The sequence below is a fragment of the Colias philodice genome, chromosome 6, assembly GCF_061535455.1.
Source record: "Colias philodice isolate Cphi_HAF_F1 chromosome 6, ilColPhil1 Martin Lab GWU primary, whole genome shotgun sequence".
Taxonomy (NCBI): Eukaryota; Metazoa; Arthropoda; class Insecta; order Lepidoptera; family Pieridae; genus Colias; species Colias philodice.
This window is the reverse complement of record NC_143091.1, coordinates 6,228,444-6,249,044: the sequence shown is the minus strand read 5'-3', so window position 1 is coordinate 6,249,044 and position 20,601 is coordinate 6,228,444. Positions and strand designations below refer to the sequence as shown.

Below are 20,601 nucleotides of genomic sequence, written 5' to 3'. Positions count from 1 at the left end.
TTAATTATTTTCCCCTCAGGGTCTATGTCGGACCGTGACTTCAGCCGTGATTTTGCATATAATTTTCTTCTCAATGAACGGTATCCTCACATTGCTCTTTTAGACTTTGAAGCACACTTATAAATTTATCCGTAGCACTTTAAAAATAAATTGAAAATATGTATGAAGCTAATTTTTGTACCTAATAATTTATTCTACAAAATTAAAATATGAATTTTATGAGGCAGATATCAATGATTTTCAGTTGCATATCATAATATTATAAAGCAAATATATACAATGAACAGCACACACAAAAATAAACAGAGTACGGTCGATTGGTTAGTTTTCCACGTAATTTAGGGACCTATCTCATTTATATTGCAAAAACGGATTATTCAACAATATCGCTTACATTTTCATTCAAACTCAAAATTAATATATGTAATATATTTTCACACAAACCCTGATAATAAAACCATAAATCTTTATATATTCATTATCAATAATATTATAAACATATATTAATGTTATTTTAAATTATATACTATCGATTCTACGAGATTCGTCACCCCCGTAACTTTAAACAAAAGCAGCACTTTATCAAAATACCTCACTATAAAGCGTAAGCCTAACACATTCAGGAAAGTAATAAAAGCACGCATTTCACGTGCAAGTCACGAACGAGATTATTGCGGGTGCGGAACAGCCGAGGATTCCTTTGCTTCGGTTGAACGAACAGATGTTCAATTACTTGTCTCCCTGTCATATTGTATCGAACTCTTATTAGAAACAAACACGTTGTAAAAGAATTATAATATTTTATACGACATTGTTGTTAGCCAAGTTTTGATGGGATACGAAAATGTAACCGAAAAAATACAATTATGCTAGACGATTTTTCTCATACACTTATTAGATATAATATATGTTTGTTAATAAGTGTTTTGGGGGTTTAACTTGAAAATGGCATCATCTATTTTTAGGATTCTATACATATAACAAAACATAACAACATAACATATTCTCTTAACCGAAAAAAAATAATAACATCAAACATAAACTACTCCACTATTTCCTTAAGCTCAGTAAATTAAAAGCGGGTAAAGAAAAGTAACGTCAATAAGTGGTGGTGGAGTTGGCAAATTGAATTGAATAAAACACACAAGTCCGCTAACGAGCCGGTGTTTACCCAAGTGGACACTAATTGGCTTAGCCAGCGGTCGCCATTGCACTGAAAACAAAACAATCCGCGTAACACCGATGGATACGGCGTAGATTTTTTGTTTGCATGACGATTTTCGACACTTTTATACTCACGTTTTGTACTCAATAATGGTTACAAAAAATACATGTACGGAAATAGATATTGAGTTAATTATGTTTAAACAATATACGCAGCTAATTTTGGAAGATTTGTTTGTTTAATTTTATTACTATCAATCATAGAGATATTTATAAATAGATATTATAAGAATGGTTAAATATTGTTTAAATATCAAGGTTAGGCGGTACGCAACTTAAAGAAAAACTTACAAAATTAATTAATAGCAGATTTCATTTTTGTAAAGCTATCTATTTGCGTTAAAATCATATACAACTAAAATACAATAAAATAAGAGATATTCTTGTAATGCGACGTGTAATATTTTGTGGTTTAAATAATATTAGAAGAATTTTTTACCGGAATCCAGTATGTAATGTTATCTGAAGTCAGTCAGTATGAATGATTTTATTTTCTATGATATTGGGAACAAAGTATTAAGGAATTATTTTATTGTGTATGTTACACAAAATGTGCGGTTTACCAATTAAATATGTCTTGATTAGCTATAAAACCTAAATAAAATAAAAAAAACTTACCAAGAAAAATTATAAACTCTCCTAATTTAAGTGGATACCAATTACCTTCTAACAAAATATAAGCTCTGGCATATCAATTGGTATATAATAAAACAATAGAATCAAAAACAAACAACCGCATCCAATATTTTACCAAATCACACCTCCCTATAAACACCATTTAGCGGGAGTGACCTCTGAATGAAGATGCAATCACTGTAACTAAACACGTGTTTCGGGCAAGAAAGATGCCTTTGTACAGAAGTTTGGTCTTCCGCAAGACGGCTGCAGTTTTAAGACAAGATTTTGACCTAGAAAAGTATTTGCAGGAAATATTTGAATAACAAAGCGAATGAAATGGTTTAATAAGGAGCGGGCAATTTGCAAGATGCCGCGAGGCACCGCTTAGGCGTACACCTTCTTCTTCAGGTCCGTAAAGTAAAGAAAATTTAAATAAACAGACCGTGGTTTACTGCGTCATAATGATCTCGAAAGGAAGTACATTTTCTTGGCTCTATTTTTTCCCATTGAGTCAATAAACAAAATGTAAAATGGGAATAATAATGAATAGCAAACAGGAAATAAGTAACGCAAGTAATTGGGCATTAAATATGAATATACTATGTATATGTATTAACATTTTTTCAATGCATAGAAATAATAAATACGTGTTATTAATTGTATTCCTATATACAAACTATGATAACCTTATTTGCTATATATTATATGCCTATGAAATATCGAAACGACGCAGATCAGAAATAATGGACGAAGTTGAAATGACAATAGTTGGGTTATCTATGTATATTATAGGTATGTATATTTGGTAGGGTAGGTCCACTGCGTATGGCGCCATAATGGAGTTTGAGATAATTCAGGACCTTTTCCCCGAAATTTTGCATGAAAAAAAACAATGATAGAGTCTAGACTCTACTGGCTACTTATCATATTCTGACCTATAAGTATTTTTACATAAACTTACTTTTAAAAGTGATCCTTTACATACTTATATCTTGCGAATTTATAAAAAAAAGTTGGATGAATAAAAATGTACCTACCTAAGTAGGTACTACAATTCCTGTAACACAAACATATAATACAACTGTAACGCGTTGATCACAATTCATAAGATAAATTCACGACATCCTATTTCAAACCTCCAGCATTATGATTAACAACAGGATATCTAGTATGCTAAGCGCGAAAGTAATTTTAGAAGTCCTAATACAAGCGTGCGTCTCGGGTTCTCTCGGCGCCAACACCCGGCATATCAGTGGCTTGTATCTTGTTTTCGATTTGCATATAAATTGTGTCTTCCGGTCAGACACCGCCAAGATGACACACGTCCTTGTTAATGTTGTCCTTACCAGGAACCCCGGGAATTAAATATTCCGGGTTCAAATTATTTTATACAATTTCAAGATATCTATACATTCGTGTCTAATTTATATTACGTTATTATTTCTTTCATTTTTAAATGTTGATAATTCAAAATCGAATTTGTAGGTGTTTTATTTGCTCAAAAATATCTTATCTAGGTACCTACTCGTACTTTAAATAAACTATTTACATATACATTGACATATTCAAGAATATAAATACCAATTTTGTATGAGTCATATTTCATACAATGTGTTCATTACAAACAACAGCAAGCAATTAATTTAAAATTCAAAAAAAACATTCGCTAATCATTATAAAGCAATCTTTTATTAAAATTAACGCCTATATTAGTCTTCATCACCTCCGCTCGCAACGGCGGACAATAAAACGATGAAAAGAAGCTAATTTTTCAGCAAATCATCTCCGGTCCCTATGAAGTCATCAATATTCATTTTGCGGCGCGCCTGTGAAACAAACACCTTTCCGAAGTTGCATAACACGCTTCCTTTGAAGAGAACTATGACGCGGGTGACGGCTCGTCGACGCAAGGGTGGCTAACTCAATTTATTTGGATAATTGGCTTGTTTCACGAACGTGCTCTACACCAATAAATTGTTCCACGTTACTGAATAGATTACAGAAATGTCATAATTAGCTTTATGCAGTTGTATCCGACAGAATGTAATCAGCAAATTCATGTGCTCATTTTACAGTTATCTACTAACTAGTTGAAAATTAATTAGGTATTGTGAGAGCTGTTCGCAGTACCGGTATTGTATGTTCGTGTTTATAATTTTCAGGTCTTAAAATCATTGAATTATTACAGATTTACGTTAAATTTACTTTCATAAATAATAAAGATAAAATATCTTCAGCGAATTATTATGAGTGTACAATGTAAATTATATAAGCTAAAATCACAGACTATTTTGTGTGGGAAGTAAAATTTAGCCAGTACCATCGCAATAACCTCCACTATGCTTATGCTGCTAATATTACTAACAATAAAGTGATGTAATATTTCGAAACAGAGTAAAGCAAACTTATGTTCAGTACTAACATATTGGTCCGGGAGCCAGCAGCAGATTTTATGACCAAGTTCCTCTCAAGCGGTAATTAGTAAAATGCATCAAAGTATAGTATTATGAAGCCTCGTAAACGTCAGCTGGAGCTCGGTTGGGGGGAAGAGCGGTTGTAGCCTCCCGTATCAGCTGACGGTTTTTCCACCAAGATACAGCCAGCTGACATATATATTTATCCACAGTTACATATAAGCTATCATCAGGTAAATTTTTGTTTGAGAGGAAATAACGGAAAATAAATTTTTCTTTAAATTTAACTTTCATGTTCGAGACACCAGCTGACGTATAATACACCATGTTGTAACCAGCTGACTATTTTTTTTCGTTGAGATATTGGGTTAGCTACAATTTGACAAATTTTTAGCTGAGAGGAAATGAATGAATGAATGTATTTTTTTTCCTATGTGCGTGGGAGGCTACAACCGCTCACCCCCCCAACCGAGCGCCAGCTGACGTTCACGAGGCTTTATAATACTATACTCTCATGCGTCTGACGAATTATCTCTTGAGAGGAAATAGTTAACCAAATTTGCACCTGGCTCCCTAACCATATTATACAATAATAACATGTGTAATAGAGTCTATTGTGGTTTTATGTGCGTGTCACTGATAAGCTAGAAAATTATTTGTACTGTGTGTTCGAGTAAACCAAGTCAATTCAAGTGTTTAAAACGTATGTGCATGTAAAGTGAGTTTATTCATAAAATGATAGCGCTAACGAAGGTGAACCGGGTTAGAGGATTAGTTCAGCTGGCTCACGTACGCGACCGCAACGTCCAGCCATCATTACTGCGGCTCGACGCCAAATTGCGACGTCCGCAGCCTTTACCGGCGCCCGTCGCACTTGCAGTCCACGTAGAAACCAACCCGCTCCAACAATTTTATCATTAGAGCACATTATTTACTACTTATTCGGTGAATCTTCATTGCCAGAAATTCGTATAGTTACAAGATTATTATTAAAAAAACAAAATACCCGACTGCACACTAAATAAAGGGAAATTTAGAAAAAATATTATTATGTCTTTATCCCGTGGGACTTTTAGGATAAAATGTATCCTATGACACTCCCGTAATCAAGACAAATCTAACGATACCTCATACATCAAAACCCATCAAGCCGTTTAGGCTACAGGTGGTCACAAAGGAAAAGACATACATACATACTTACATACACTCGAAAAACATTACCCTCCTTCTTTGGCAGTCGGGTAAAAACGCCAGAAAATTGCAATGTCAGGATTAAAAGTAACGTTTAAGTTCAGTTAGATTTTGTATACAAAGCTCTACCACGACCCGTGGGGCGTGGGCTCATTGTCCTAAAACCGCTACTATCCACAAATCCAAGCTACTAATGCTTACTTACCCGCAATGAATTTGCTAACATTTTTTTTTTAATTTTGAATACATTTGAGTACAATTCTGTGGCTGTTGCTCGCCCCTGGCAATCTCCAAATTGCCTCTTTATGCGCAGATGTTCCGACCCTCGGTTTTTCCGTCTTTTGAATGTCGTTTTGCCGTTAAATAACCTGCGCTTTCATTGTAATTTGGATCTTTAAGTTTATTTCCCATTCTCATCAATGAATATTATCGTTATTGTTAAAATACTATTTAAACTTTCTTAAAAGCGTAGCGATCCCATTATTTCTTATAGACATAAATTTAATAGCAAATGATTTAAAAAAGGATCGTGTAATATTAATCTTGATGCTTTAAAAACAAGTGTTTTTGTCTTTAATAATCTTTAGTCATAAAGGCAAGTCTCAAATGAATAAAAGAAATACGAGATTCAAAATTGCCTCTCAACGAAGGAGTTCCTTTGAATTTCATTTCACTAAAGATTACAATTACACATTTTACAAGATTCAAACTCATTTATTTTTCCTCGCAGAAATTATTTCTTGTGAAGCAAATTAATTCCTTAGTATAATACTTCTTTCAAAATCTGAATAAACTTGAGAAGTAAGTATTTCATAAAAAATAGCCGGGCGTGCGGCCCGCGGCAAAAGCCAAATTACGTCCTTATATTTTACAAGATTTCTTCTCAACAGGAAGCAGTAATAACGTTTTTCAAATTAATATTATACAAATAGAATAAAAAGGGTAATGAATTATTTGTATGAGTTCAGACATCATGAATCAGCTTTTGGTCTTATTATAATTTCAAATAAATTACAATGTATTTGTTTATAATGCTTTATTGACTTAAATACTTATATTTACAGCTTCTCCATTTAGTCAGCGTCGCTCAACTTGAGTACAATAATATTAGAAGAGGAAATAGAACTGAAAAATAAATTATAAATAAAAATGTATGCCTTGTTTTATCAGATGTTTCATTCATTCATAGTGAAAACTTACGTCGGGATCTTGTTTGTAGGAACATTGATGAACATCGAATGCTCTTTGACACTTATCTTTATCCCTTGTATCTGTGGAAAGAAATAATAAACTAAAACTTGTACCTGTTAACTAAATCATATCATGATAAAAAATACTCTACTTATCATTTACAACATATTAAGTACTTCATGAAATTTCATTTTTTGGTAATCTTTATACACAAAATTATATTATAAGATAATTTTCAAGAACCAAAATATTAGGTATATTATTTTAGTACAAATTTATTATTTTAATGATTAGATTGTTGGTGGCAGTTGCGTTATCAAACAAACTGTCTAAAAACCCCAAGATAATGGTAATCCCTTAGATATTAATTATCCATAATTTATATTCTGTGTTACGTTAAGTGCACAACGTTTATTTATATGAATTAAGAAAAAAACGATTAAAATTCATACCTAAATGTTTGCAGGCGGTTATCATTTTGGTAACTCTTTCAGTATACTGTTCAGGAATGAGGCTGATCATCATGTCATAATCTACGTTTCCATCATCATCGACCTATTAAAAAGAAGTCGTATAAAAGACTTGATTTTACACATGTATACAACTCAGAAACAACTTAACCGATTGTTTCCGGCTCTTTATATATGTATTCATGTAAGATTAATTATTATAGTTCGTAAAATAAATGCGAAAAATGAAAATAAACCAATTATTAATATTTAATAGTGAATCGCACCTGAAGAAAAGTACCACGAGCAAACATTTTAATCGTCGGAACTCTTTTTAACCGAGCAAGATGATATAAAAACAAAAGAAAGATAACTCACAAGGCTACCCTCCTCGAGTAGGCAAAACATATAGCACTTCAATTTGTTGTCCTCCTTAAATATGCCGTTTTCGCAATTCGCTATATCCTCTGGGGGCAAGAGAGAATAAAGAGTCTTTAATGTATTTGAATATCACATAAATATTACACGTCACATGATTATTCAGCCAGGGAAAAGAATCACTGGTTTTATCATGGAAATTTGTCACTTGTGTACTGTGTAGTATTCTAGTCCAGACAAATGGATATTACAGCTTTAATTATTATACAATTTATTTATAGTAAAAACTAAAAAGGTAAATATACTATAGCACACGTTGCGAAGTTTAACTACTTATTACACATCATGTTTAGGTTCTAATATAATTATTAGGAGATATTTTTTAATTATACTATAACGTAAATACTCTACTATTTTATTTTACAATAAAAATAAATGTTCCTCTCTGGTTATTGTTATAGCTATGGTATAAGTTAAGCCGCGAACAAAAAAATGTATATGCGTCAAAATAAATGAAAGTAGCACAAAGGTAAGATGAAATAAATAGCTATTTTGTTTTTTGAACTCACCCTCGGCGACCCCAGTCAAACCGACGCATTCGTTGTGAACATGCTCTATTATTTCTTTGATTTCATCGCTAAGTTCCTGAAATACGATTCACTTATGAAATCAATTTTCTTACGAGCTACCTCGAATCTCGGTTGTATTTGAACTCTCTCAAAGGACAATTTTTTTGTATGAGAGTAATAGACAAGTTCAGAAACAAGTTTATTACGATGTCAAACACATTTACAGTACATCAAAACGTGTATAAGTTTATTAATATAGCATTTGTTAGGTATACAAATTTACTTTATAACTTTTTTACACTGCGTATTTGGACAAAAAATGAATTACTAGGACTGTCAGTTACAAGAAAATGCATTAGGAAAATTTGTAGTGACTCGCGTTTACGCATTCTCAACCCAACTAAAGACTACATTATATAATCTCTTAGATATATCCTCTTAAATATTTTCTTTGTGACGCAAAGACATCACTTTAATATTAAAAATGACATAAAATTCTCAAAGAAAATTATTAAGCCGAGATTCCAGTGGGACCAACCCATAGCGCATCAAGTTGTATCATAAGATCAAATATTAATTTAAAAGCTTAGTGCGTGTTTCCATTGTATCATAACTATTTGGACAAAACACACTATTTTCTTCGGATCGGATATTAAAGTAATTTAATTATAAAACCATGGTAATTCTATAAAAGTATAGCTATATCTAAATATTACCGACAAATTATTGCGATCAATTACTAATAGGCACCGGCAAAAAATTGATTTCGAATCAATCTGTTTATAATATGTTTAGTAGACCAATTCATTAATCAAACATTTTTATTTTTCACTGAAAAAATCTACTTCAATTTTCATACTAGTTGCTCTACATCAAGAATATAGATTTTGAGTTATATCTCTTCCATGGACGTGTACATATAATATTTGTAAAATAACAATTCATTATTTTTTGTTAACAATCGAATTAAACGAAACATAAAAATGTACATTTTCTTCCTGACATTGGAAATAAACTTTTTTGTTTAGGTGAAAGGGTTAGATCTTATAACGTCACATAAGTTCGTAGACCGAAGCTGACGTTGAAAGATGGCTGTTAGCGTTTTCAAAGAATTCTATGTATTGCTAAAATATCTTATATTTCATACATATCTAATAAGAATTCGAGTGTGTTTAGCATATCTAAATCGATATGGTCTCACAAGACTCTTACCGTTGCGTTGAAGTGCTATAGTTTGTAATATTACAACTAAGTTTAAAACTCTATGGATTTAATTATTATTGTTTTGTAGATAGTTGTTTTTTTTTCTTAAATTGCGCTTAAAAAATTCACAGATGAAAATATGATAGACGCTTCAACTGAAGGCAGAATATTTTGATTTAGTGTGACGGACTACTATTACTAAAGTATTATTATTACATACTATTTTTACTGGTACTTTACATTAGATGCTCTTGAGTCCTTCTGATTTTTAAGATCAACGTAGAGGGCTTTTCGTGTTAAACGACATATCGAGAACGTCCGGTTTGTCGGGAACAAACCTCGATTTCGGCTGTCACAGGAAACAAGGGACCATAGAGACAGTCACTCACACGGGTGAGCAGTTTGCGATACAAGGGTCCCTTGCCTTCTTAGGCGAAATCTGCTTTGTAAAGTGCATTTCAAGCCTAATAAAAATCCTGCGAATTAACGCAGTTTGTAGTGTCAAATGCATTTTTTTTTACATTTCGATTTGAATCCGCACACAAATTAGGTTATCCTCGTCTCGGAATAGATTTATTATAAGAGAGTAACTTTTGTGCATAAATCAATATGGTAAGGACTTGATATGAGATTGATTGAAAACGCTTACCGGTTTCTCTTTCGCCCCATGACCAAATGTTACCAAGAGTAAACAAATAAGCAGCGCCGCCGCCATGGCGTTTCGCTGCCCTTCTGAGACAACTACATGTTGTTGCTATATTTATAATTCTATGAAGTACCTGTGAGCAATTATAAACTTAAGTGACAATTAACACATCATCTACAAAGTATTCTATAATCAATTGCGAAGTGCTTCCGCTGTGCAATCTGCATTTATTGTCTTAATCATAGCATGAGTAACCTTACGTTGGTAACGGTCAGGGTTTTTGAGGACCAAAGTAATATTGAAAAAATTGTTATATAGGATTATATTTATAAATTATTTGAGCTTATAAACAAACATATGTAACAAGACCTAAAAAATGGATAAAACTGTTATACAATAGTTACTGTTGTTTAACTATTAAATTCTTAGGCAATTCACGTAACGCCATCTAGCCTCGAACTAAGCAGATTGTACTTTGCGTTGTATAAAAAAATATTTAGTACTTCACTTACCTACTACATATTTTTTTTAGTTAGTCAAATATATCGAACAAATGAGAACATGCTAAACATAATTCTCAACCCAGAATAATTTTGCTCTACCTTCTTGGCACCACTATCCGGGTTCATAATGATAGTCCTATCCGGCTAGCATTTTTGTTTTAAATGTTGTGCCTGTAGGCACGGTACAAAATCGATTTTCTTAGAATTTAGATGTAGATTACAGTAACAATACATTTTTGTGTTTTTTTTTCATTTGGTAATTGAATTCAACGGAGACTGAAACTGCGTTTCCCCACCCAAACCTGCGTATAAAATAAAACGTAGGTAATTTTAAATGTATCTGTTATAATCTTCCGACGCGGTTTAACTGTTATTAATTGTTTCGACGACGAAGGTTCGGAAGAGAATACACGTTTTTGTTAGCAAGGTCTTTATTGTTGTATCACAATAATTATAAAATTAATGTCAAAATATGCGGCGCACGCCCGCCGAGTCTACAATAAGCCAAAGGATATCAGACATAATGATTATTAATGGCCCGAAGACAGCTTGTGAAATCATCTTTATGTTTACCCAAAAGTTTCTACATTACATACAAATTAAACTTTATGTTGACTACGATATAGATGGAAAAAATCGTGATGGATTTAAACATTGTAACGTTAGGTTACATTGTAAAGTGGTTATTTCCATCGGTATTGTAGATAAATAGATATTATAATAAATACTTTAATTTTATCATTTTCATTTTTTAAATAATAATAATTAATAACGCGGATGATAAAGTAATATCATTATAATATTTATGTGATAGAGTAGGTAATATTATGAATGGTAGAGCTGTGCTTAAAACTCTCTATTGATATAATATTCTGATTTATGGTGTACGTATCTAAAAATTACGATTCCCTGCGTTGATTCCTTGAGACTCTATATGAACTATATGGACAATAATACCACAGTAAATATTATGCAAATATGGGATCTTTATTCGCATAATTTGGACTTAAAAAGATTATGTCAATTTATTTATGATGTAAATTATTGTAATTATAATGATTACTTCAAGCTTGATTTGCTACAGTAGTATCACCTTGCACAATTGATCTTTATAATGTTCTGATGATTATTTTATATATGATGATCATTTGAAACGCTTTAACGTATCTTGCAAAGCCTGTAAGTGTATAACAGGATACTATTACGGCACATAAAGGGTGCGATGATGCAGACGTGTGCATCAGCATGGCAAGTGGATGCGGATGCCGGCGAGGATGCAACAAATCCGCTTAGCACGGTCACTGGCGCCGCCTACGTCCGTCCCGGTACCGACCTAAACGACCTTAATGGATTTTTCATGTCGATTGCACTTTGTAAAAGTGAGCGTGGGATTATCGAAAATTTTTCAATAGCCAAAATAAACGAATACATTTTTGTCTATTTCCATTCAATTTAATAAAAACATTTTAGGTTAATGATAAAATACACATGGGAAGGTTGTCAATATTCCATACATATTACTTGAACCACGAAAAGTAATCAGTTTTTATTTTTCATCCATTAATAACGATAGATAGAACCTTCAACCATCACTGAATTGGCCTATCTATCAGCTTAGCACACAAAAAATCAAAATTTTTATTATTAAAATTATAAAAGAAGACAACTCCGAAAATACGAAAAATCGCGGACCATACAGTTTTGTAAAAGATAGCTCTCTAGGTCCATATTGGGACACCCTGTATTAGGCATTTTTACTAGTGAAGTCGTTAATGCAGGCAAACTAGATTCCATTCCCAAATTCAATTTTAATACATATAGACTACAGGCCCATGTTGAAAAAATTATGGGTCATTTGACCCACCACCTGACCTATCTAGAATGATATAAGAGCATAAAATAATAAGATTCAGCACTATGACGTCACTCGTAAGCTGTCCACCTGAGTGCAGGTGAGAATTCGAAAGTTCAGGTAGAGATTTTCTCCCCTTGTCTCCATGATTTTTGTACGGCGTTGCGGAATAATGGCTTAAAAGCAGTATAGAAATAGTATGATACAGATGCCGTACAAAAATGGTGGTCCACAAAGTCGGAATTTATTTTTATTTTTCGACAGTAATTGCCGGGGTAAATTTGGTCATTTGATTTTGTACGGCATCTGTGTCATACTATTTCTATACTACTTTTAATCAATTATTCCGCAACGCCGTACAAAAATCATGGAGACAAGGGGAAAAAATCTCTACCTGAACCTTCGAATTCTCATCTGCACTCAGGTGGACAGCTTACAAGTGACATCATAGTGCTGAATCTTATTATTTTATGCTCTTATATCATTCTAGATAGGTCAGGTGGTGGGTCAAATGACCCATAATTTTTTCAACACGGGCCTGAATAAAATCATAAGGTGACATTAATCATGCAGTTTAGCTGAAAAAAGTTGCGATAAACATTTCGAAATCATAATCATGCCGGTATAAATATTATCCAGTATCCACACATACACTCATGAAGTAATAATGTAAATAAACTCACAACACTTTTTAAATGTTACTTTTTAGAGTTCGTTAACAACATTTAAAGTTACATCACATACCTATTTATATGAACTAATTACATTTTTATACTTATTAATGCTTCTAATAAAAATGGAATAATTTCCGTAAATTTGGCTTTGTCTATCACCACCATAAGCTAATGACTGCTATGTTCTTTTTTTATTTTCTCTTTGAACAAAATATGGGTGTAATCTGGTATGGGCTGTAGTATATTTATATTGTGTTTTATTAACATAAAACTGTTTGTCATTTTAAATTAAAAAAAAAATTAAGTTCTTAAAATAATTTAGGAACGGAACCACGGCGCATAATTCATACTTGGTCTTATTAAAATTTTACATATGTCGTGCATTAATTAAAAAGATGCATTAATTTGCAAGAAAATAATATGAAGATAGTGAAAAGATGAGTCGAGTGGTACGGGAGACGGGAGAGACGTCATTACCGCAATCAAAGCTCGAAGCCGCAGCAAGCGCCCCGCGTCCGCCAGCTAACGACGAGTGCTCTCGATAAAAATTAAAAACACGTGCAAGCCCAGTCTGAGGAAAGTTTTAATGAGACTACACGGTTTGCGCTCCACCGACAGATATACCTGTGCAGATACTTGTGTGATGCGCTGTGCGTGCTATGCAATCACTCTCCAAATTGGTTATCACGTGGTTAGTGTCGGATTTTATAAAGGGGACCTATTCGTACCAACTACCTCCCTATAACGATCATTTATGTTTGAATTCAGTGGGTTCAGGAGATTTATATTTTCTTTCTGTGTATGGGTACCTAAATTAACGTTTGCAAATTATACTTTCGTTATTAAATAAATTAAAAAAGCACGTTTTAGAACTCTATTAAATAAATAAATATGATCTATTCAATTAAAAAATATCAAAATTATAGAATCTATTTAATATTTTTTTTTATATGTGATCAAGCTACCTTTGACCTTTGACCAGTCTACCTGATGTAAAGTATGGTGACATGCCTGCTTGAGAGAATGAATAGATTTTTTTTCAAAATCAGATCATTTTACTTTGATAATCTAGTATCTTCTACCACAGTCATTTCTTTTTTATTGTATTCAAAGTTTATTGTACACTGTGTTATGAACAACTAAATGATTTTTTTAGTTATTGTGTCTTTAGTCAATAGCCAATAGGACATACTAGCTGAGCTATGGGGACAGGACCACGGACAAAATATACCTACATTATAACATTCATCTTATATTTCAGTGGATGATAAGTATTTTATTTTTGACCATCTTCCAACTATAACCACAGATTATTAAATTGATATAACCATATACATATGTATAACTAAGCGCGCTTCGAAAAAAAAAATCTCACTCCACCTATGTACCTTTAGTTAGGTATTCAGTCGCAAATCGCAACCACTTTTGAGTCTTTTAATTGGTTTATTATTTTCGTGAGTTATTATAACCGTATAACATTATTAGTCTGTGCTATAACCTTTGAAAAACTTAATTTGAAGGCTACATAGATCTATAATTAATAAAAATTAATCGCCAAATGTGTTGGTAAGCGCAAAACTCAAGAACGGCTGAACCGATTTCGATAATTCTTTTTTTTTATATTCCTTAAATTCTTATGGAGAGAAAATGTAGACATGTACCACGGGCGAAGCCGGGGCAGACCGCTAGTGTAAAATAAACTTCGCTCCGCTCATCAAGTTGATCTTTTTTATAAATATTATAATAAAATTATTATATCTATTACTGCCAGTAATAGGTAATAATCGTACTTAAGTTGTCATGCGTCCAGTTAAGGAAACAAAGACTTAATTCCAGTGTAACCAAAAAGGCAGACGTTTTATTATTTTCAATAGCATCCACGGGCGAAATGCAGTCTACTAAAATAGGAATAAATTGTGAGGATCTTCACAAAACAATAGTTGGAAATGGTCTGTGCGAGAAAAAGCCGGATGCAAATGCCATTAGCTGGGTCCACACCGGCCGATCCACCGCGATCCGATCGCGCGCGGCAGGCGCGCGATCCAAAGATGCGGGCGGTGTGGACGTGCCGCGCGCGATCCATGCACGCGTTTTGCCGCGCGCGATCCCTACCTCGTGCGATCCGTTAGCGGGCGGTTTTTGTACCCGCTTCAAAGGTGCCTCAGTTGCGTGATGCGCCCGGTGTGGACGGTTGTGTTGGATCGCGCGATCCACCTCACCATGGACATCTCAGAAAGTCGAATATCTTAAATTGAATAGCATTCATTCTTGCAAAATTGTGTTCCACTTCATCTGAAACTAACTCTGCGTACAGCTGAGTCCCAGATTCCAATCGATTTTTGTAAAGTTGTTTCACCCAAAACCGTCGATTTCTTTTTTTTGATTTTTTGCGCAAACATTTCAGTATAATAAAAGTTACTGCTGCAACGGCAAGACGCTGCCGTTGTACGTGTGACTCCATATCGTACAAGAGTTAGACTGGCTGAATCACGGATCGCCTTAGGATCACTTGGAGCGCATATTTTGGATCGCAAGTTTTTAAAGTGGATCGGCCTAACATGATCCACGATCCATGCTCCGCGATCCTGGATCGCGGATCGCGGGATCACTGGATCGGCCGGTGTGGACCCAGCTATTCATATTAATTAGCAAAGCGAGACGGGGCTTTCACGAAATTAGAGCGTGATTTCAGTGAAGATTTATTATTGTGTTCGAAACAGTTTTTGAAGCAAAGGTATTTAGACGACAGGAAATTGGTGTTGTCAGAACGTTTCAAATTGAATCGCGATGAGGTACGATTCCCGTCTTGTGCTTTTAGGGAGCTTATTATAAAAATATTCTGTATATGATTTACGATTGTACTTAGATGAGATTTGATGACTCGAAGAAGTTGAAGTAGGTAATATTGAATAGTAATAGCGAATGACCTTTTTTGTGTTAGGTATATAATTTGTGGTTTTTGTACCCTATATTTATAGGAAATATTGCAATAGGTACCTACTGTGACATTACTATAAAAACTAGGAAGGTATATACCTACTAAAGACTACATTAAAATTCAAAAGGCAATTCCTACGTATTATTCCTATATATTATCATATTATAGAACTAAATATTGTAAACTAGCTTTCCGACCGCGGCTTCGCCCGCGTTTTCAGAGAAGAACCCGTTCCCGTAGGATTTCCGGGATAAAACCTATCCTATGTCCTTTCTCGGGTATCAAAATATTATATCTATACCAAATTTCATGCAAATTGGTTCAGTAGTTCAGGCGTGATTGAGTAACAGACAGACAGAGTTACTTTCGCATTTATAATATTAGTATGGATGTCTACTTATACTATTATAATATCTATACTAATATTATAAAGCTGAAGAGTTTGTTTGTTTGTTTGTTTGAACGCGCTAATCTCGGGAACTACTGGTCCGATTTGAAAAATTCTTTCGGTGTTAGATAGCCCATTTATCGAGGAAGGCTATAGGCTATATACTATCACGCTACGACCAACAGGAGTGGAGCCACGGGGGTGAAACCGCGCGGAGCAGCTAGTATGTACATAAAAAGTAGATATCTATAACTATAATATCTGCATTCCATACATTTCGTTCGTGCGTTTATATACTTACCTACCTATTATTTATTTAACTATCAGCTACTTATTGAGTGAGTTCGCTTGTAAGTTTTTAACCTACAACACGGAAAAAAACAATGAGTTTTCTGAACTGCCCCCCTAGACAAGTGGCTTTCTATTAGCGTAAAGTTCAATAGAATAGATTATGAATGTATGAGATTGACGTTTGATTATGACGACGACGACGATTGATTGTCTAGGGGGGCTGAAGCTTCGCATTCTCGGAGAGCGTGATCTCGCAGAAAGAGGAGGCAGAGCGGGTGCGCGAGAGGGATCCTCACGCGGACCCGATCCGGCGCAGACGTCTTATTGGGCGTCGTCGCCGTGTTGCGGCCGCTTTACACGGTCGCAACGTGCCTCCTTGACGAAGGGCACCGGGCGGTGGAACGGGGAATGTAATCCATCGTCCGGTGCGGTGAGGCGACTTGAGACGTGTTCCGCTCATGCCGCCAACGGGAGGGAAGAGCAGGCACCTTTCCTGTTCTTGGCTTGCGCCTGGCCTGGAGATGGGCTGCCGCCGAGGGGGTCGCGGAAGAATTCTAACAAATACCCGCGGCCCCATCATTAAAGCGGCTCGACGGAACACAGTGGGGTTTTAGTCGGTAAGAATCCGACATAACCCACGGCTCCTTCCCCGGGGGCCGTGGGTATCTTTGGAAGATTTCCCCACTATAAAAAAAAAAAAAAAAAGGGGGGCTGAAGCTTCGATGTCTGTCGATTGCATCTTCTCTATCACACAGATGGCCCGATTTTGATGTGATTTTTTGATGCCACTTTCCTTGTTCTAGTTCTTAGTTATCTTTAATTCAAATCGTGTCAGTCTCGGGGACTTTTCCAGAACTATATAAGGCAGTTTTGGCGTATGATTAATCGATTAAGTGCTTACACACACGCCAGTGTAATCGTTAGGTAAATGGCAAAAGAGAACGGGCGCTTTTTAATAATATTGTAAATTGTTACAAAATCATTAATTTCTGTGAAACCACTGAACCGATTTTGACAATACTTGGCAGTGATGTAGCAACTAGCATGCTTGTTGCATTGTTGTGTTTCACTCTGAAACTATAACGCCTACTACTGTCTACAGTACTCTACACTTATCCGAACGAATCCACCTGAAGACACAAAACAATAATTATACCTCCTCTTCCTTTTTTTTTAAGTCGAAACACACGCACCGAAGCAAAAAAACTTACAAATAAAGGGTTTTGGACATTTCTCGTTTTATTTTTAAAGTTTATTATGGCCATTTTACTCATTAGGTTAAGTACTTTTGATATCAGTTTAAAGTTTTTTGATATTTGTAAATGTAATAATTACGGAATAATCGCCTGTGAACACTTCGATTACACTCTGTATATTATGTAATTTAAAAAAGTAGAAAGAGTACCTACATAATTAATATTCTGATTATTTTATCCTTAGAGTTATGTAAAATATCTTATGTTATTTAATATTTTTTTTTTGTTTTTAATATTTAAAAAAGTTAGGTTAGGTTTTAGACTGAGAAGAATCATAAAAATAAATATATGTACAGTGAACATAATAAATATCCATTTTATTAGCAAAATTTATTTCATTGTAATTATTAGTTCTTTATAAATAATTCAATTCCGTCAATACAAAAAATGTACATGTGTTCGATTTTTAATTAAAAAGGAAAGAATTAAATAAAATCTCGGAGCAATTAATAAAATACAATGTTTGTTCCATTGTCACCAATTGGTTACATAATATTCAAAAATTATTATTGAAAATGCTTTTAAACTAATTACAGTGAGCATTTTAGTATTTGGCAAGAACCTAATTGTTACAAAAATCCTTAATTAACAGTTTCTAAAACTTAAAAATAAAAACACAACCAAATATAAGACATTTGTAAATAGATTGATTGTAAAGAAGTTTCAATATTCAAAAAGTTAATAATTTAGATTTCATTTTCAATAGCCTCACAAATCCAAATAGAATATATTATGTAATTTAATACAATTAAAATTACTAATACCATTTTTAAGGAACAAAAGTAGTACAGGAACGAATACTTAATACATTGGAATCCCTATAAAATTCAGTTATAATCAAAGCAATTTGTCTGCATAAACCAGACACAAAAAGGAGTGGATCAAATGTATACATAATACATTATGATAAATACATAATATCATATATTATGTATGTTATGTCAATATTCTCAGACTTTTGGTTAATTTAATTGAATGTATTTGTTACGAATTAGTCGGAAATGTCACAAACATGGCGGCGGTAGTGGCATTGCTATTAATTTGCATACTTCTAATAGGAAATTCTTAAGTATAGCTGCTTGATTGCCCTTGGAACTATTCAATAATATAGTTGGTATAAAAGTCGGTTTCAAGATATGTGTATCGTCACCATATTTCTTTAATAATTCTGAGCCGTGAGCACTGCCAGCACAGTTAAGTATAGGTTCTGGTTCAATATTCAATTGTTTCGCACACTGAAACATAAAACACCAAATTAAATGTAATGAAATTAATTAGAATTTACTAGCAAACAAAGCAAAAACAATAATAACATAATATTTTTTTTTATGCATTAAGTCTTATCTAAAAGATACTCTGTCAATATATGTTGTGTTCTAAAAGCATTCATCCTCTGCAAAAAAAATTAATAAAAAATAGGTAAAGAACAAAAATCAAGAATTACCCGTGAAAGAGCAGCATCAGCATCATAATTATCCTCTATCATGCACACTGTTATCTTCACAGCTGATACCATATTATTTAGAATGTCTATACTACAGGCATGTACTTTGTTAGCGTAGCATTCTTCCTCCTGGTGCTGACACTTGAAGTAATACTGTCCATTTTTTTCTGTTGTCTGTAAATATTTAAAAAAAATGTTGTGTGGTTTTATGAAACCACGGTAAAAGTGAAACTGTTCGAACGGTTCCGAACACTGCTTTGTGTAGCGCATGTCGCGTGACGGTCGGCTGCCGAGTAGGTATACCTACTCGGCAGCCGCGATACACGCGACATGCGCTACACAGACCAAAAAGTTTGAGACGATGTAATAAAAGTTTCACTTTAAAAAAAATCTATTGACACAATTATGTTATAAAATAAATTGTAAATTGATATGAACTATGTGAATTATGTATTGTACAGTATATAATTGACCAATACCTTTAATAATATAGTGATGATAATACTTACAGTTGCTTTCCCATATGGAACTAAGACCACATCAATGAAATCTGAAAGCTTTTCAGTAACTGGCCCTAAGTGCTTTATAAAAAAGTGCTTTGAATCTGGACATAGTGTTTCATAATACACTCTTATTTTAACTTTGTCTTGTTTATGCGTATTGTATGCATCATCTTCCAATTGTACTATATTACTCTGTAATAAAATAATTAAAAGAGTTTAAGAAACGCTTATTCAATGTTGAAATCCAATAATAATCAAAATTATGAATGAAATAATTACCGCTTGCGTAGTTGCAGATTTTTTCAAGACAAAACGAGAATAATTAGCATAAACTTGCCACATAATTAGCACAACCATGATCAGGACAATTATTTTATATCGACTGCACAAATAAGCCATTTTCGAATTCGTAATAATAACACTGAAAAACTTAATATATAACAGCAACACTTAAATCAGATAATGAAATATTTTATGACTTCATAGTTAGAAATTTTCCTTATAAAGCAAAATACCAAATAAGTTACAAAAATAACAATAAAATATATTTTGTATGTCAGCGGTCACTCATCGGCTATAAAATTCACGTGACATTGGCATTTGGCACAAAGTTGACACAACAGACAACTGATCATTTTAAAGTGACAAGTGTCAAAATGGTTGCACAGTACCATACAAACTCTTTGGTTACAGACAGAGTAATAATGTGGTCAAATGTGGTAATAATGCTTAGCCTGTGTGCTTAGCAGAATTCAGAAAAAAATAGGAGGATCTTAATTCGGTTATGTTTTTTAATTTCAAAACTATTTTCTTCATTGAACTAACAAAGCTTTTGCTACACTCTGAATACTCGGCGCAAAAACTGTAGT

At 33.6% G+C, this 20,601-nt stretch overlaps 2 protein-coding genes across 2 annotated transcripts; both read right to left on the bottom strand.

The window, feature by feature from the left end:
* Positions 1 to 6,507: 6,507 nt before the first annotated feature.
* LOC149487754 (pheromone-binding protein-related protein 6-like) lies at positions 6,508 to 9,970 on the bottom strand. Its single transcript, XM_089695891.1, has 6 exons — positions 9,887 to 9,970; positions 8,035 to 8,110; positions 7,466 to 7,554; positions 7,091 to 7,193; positions 6,648 to 6,718; positions 6,508 to 6,572 (listed from the first exon to the last, which is right to left on the bottom strand). The coding sequence occupies exons 1-6, from the start codon at positions 9,950 to 9,952 to the stop codon at positions 6,555 to 6,557; spliced, it is 423 nt and encodes a 140-aa protein (XP_089552017.1). The 5' UTR covers positions 9,953 to 9,970; the 3' UTR covers positions 6,508 to 6,554.
* Positions 9,971 to 18,105: 8,135 nt separating this feature from the next.
* Positions 18,106 to 20,336, bottom strand: LOC149487753 (gamma-interferon-inducible lysosomal thiol reductase-like protein). Its single transcript, XM_089696370.1, has 4 exons — positions 20,012 to 20,336; positions 19,739 to 19,924; positions 19,230 to 19,403; positions 18,106 to 19,020 (listed from the first exon to the last, which is right to left on the bottom strand). The coding sequence occupies exons 1-4, from the start codon at positions 20,129 to 20,131 to the stop codon at positions 18,790 to 18,792; spliced, it is 711 nt and encodes a 236-aa protein (XP_089552496.1). The 5' UTR covers positions 20,132 to 20,336; the 3' UTR covers positions 18,106 to 18,789.
* Positions 20,337 to 20,601: the final 265 nt, after the last annotated feature.

Excerpts from the sequence above, each read along its gene's own strand:
- LOC149487754 (XM_089695891.1), bottom strand. The coding sequence starts at position 9,952 with ATGGCGGCGGCGCTGCTTATTTGTTTACTCTTGGTAACATTTGGTCAT. Across the intron at positions 7,555-8,034 it reads TTTGACTGGGGTCGCCGAGG|AGGATATAGCGAATTGCGAA; the intron begins GTGAGTTCAAAA and ends TCTTGCCCCCAG. Across the intron at positions 7,194-7,465 it reads TACTCGAGGAGGGTAGCCTT|GTCGATGATGATGGAAACGT; the intron begins GTGAGTTATCTT and ends TCTTTTTAATAG.
- LOC149487753 (XM_089696370.1), bottom strand. The coding sequence starts at position 20,131 with ATGGCTTATTTGTGCAGTCGATATAAAATAATTGTCCTGATCATGGTT. Across the intron at positions 19,925-20,011 it reads AATCTGCAACTACGCAAGCG|AGTAATATAGTACAATTGGA; the intron begins GTAATTATTTCA and ends ATTTTATTACAG. Across the intron at positions 19,404-19,738 it reads TTCCATATGGGAAAGCAACT|ACAACAGAAAAAAATGGACA; the intron begins GTAAGTATTATC and ends AAATATTTACAG.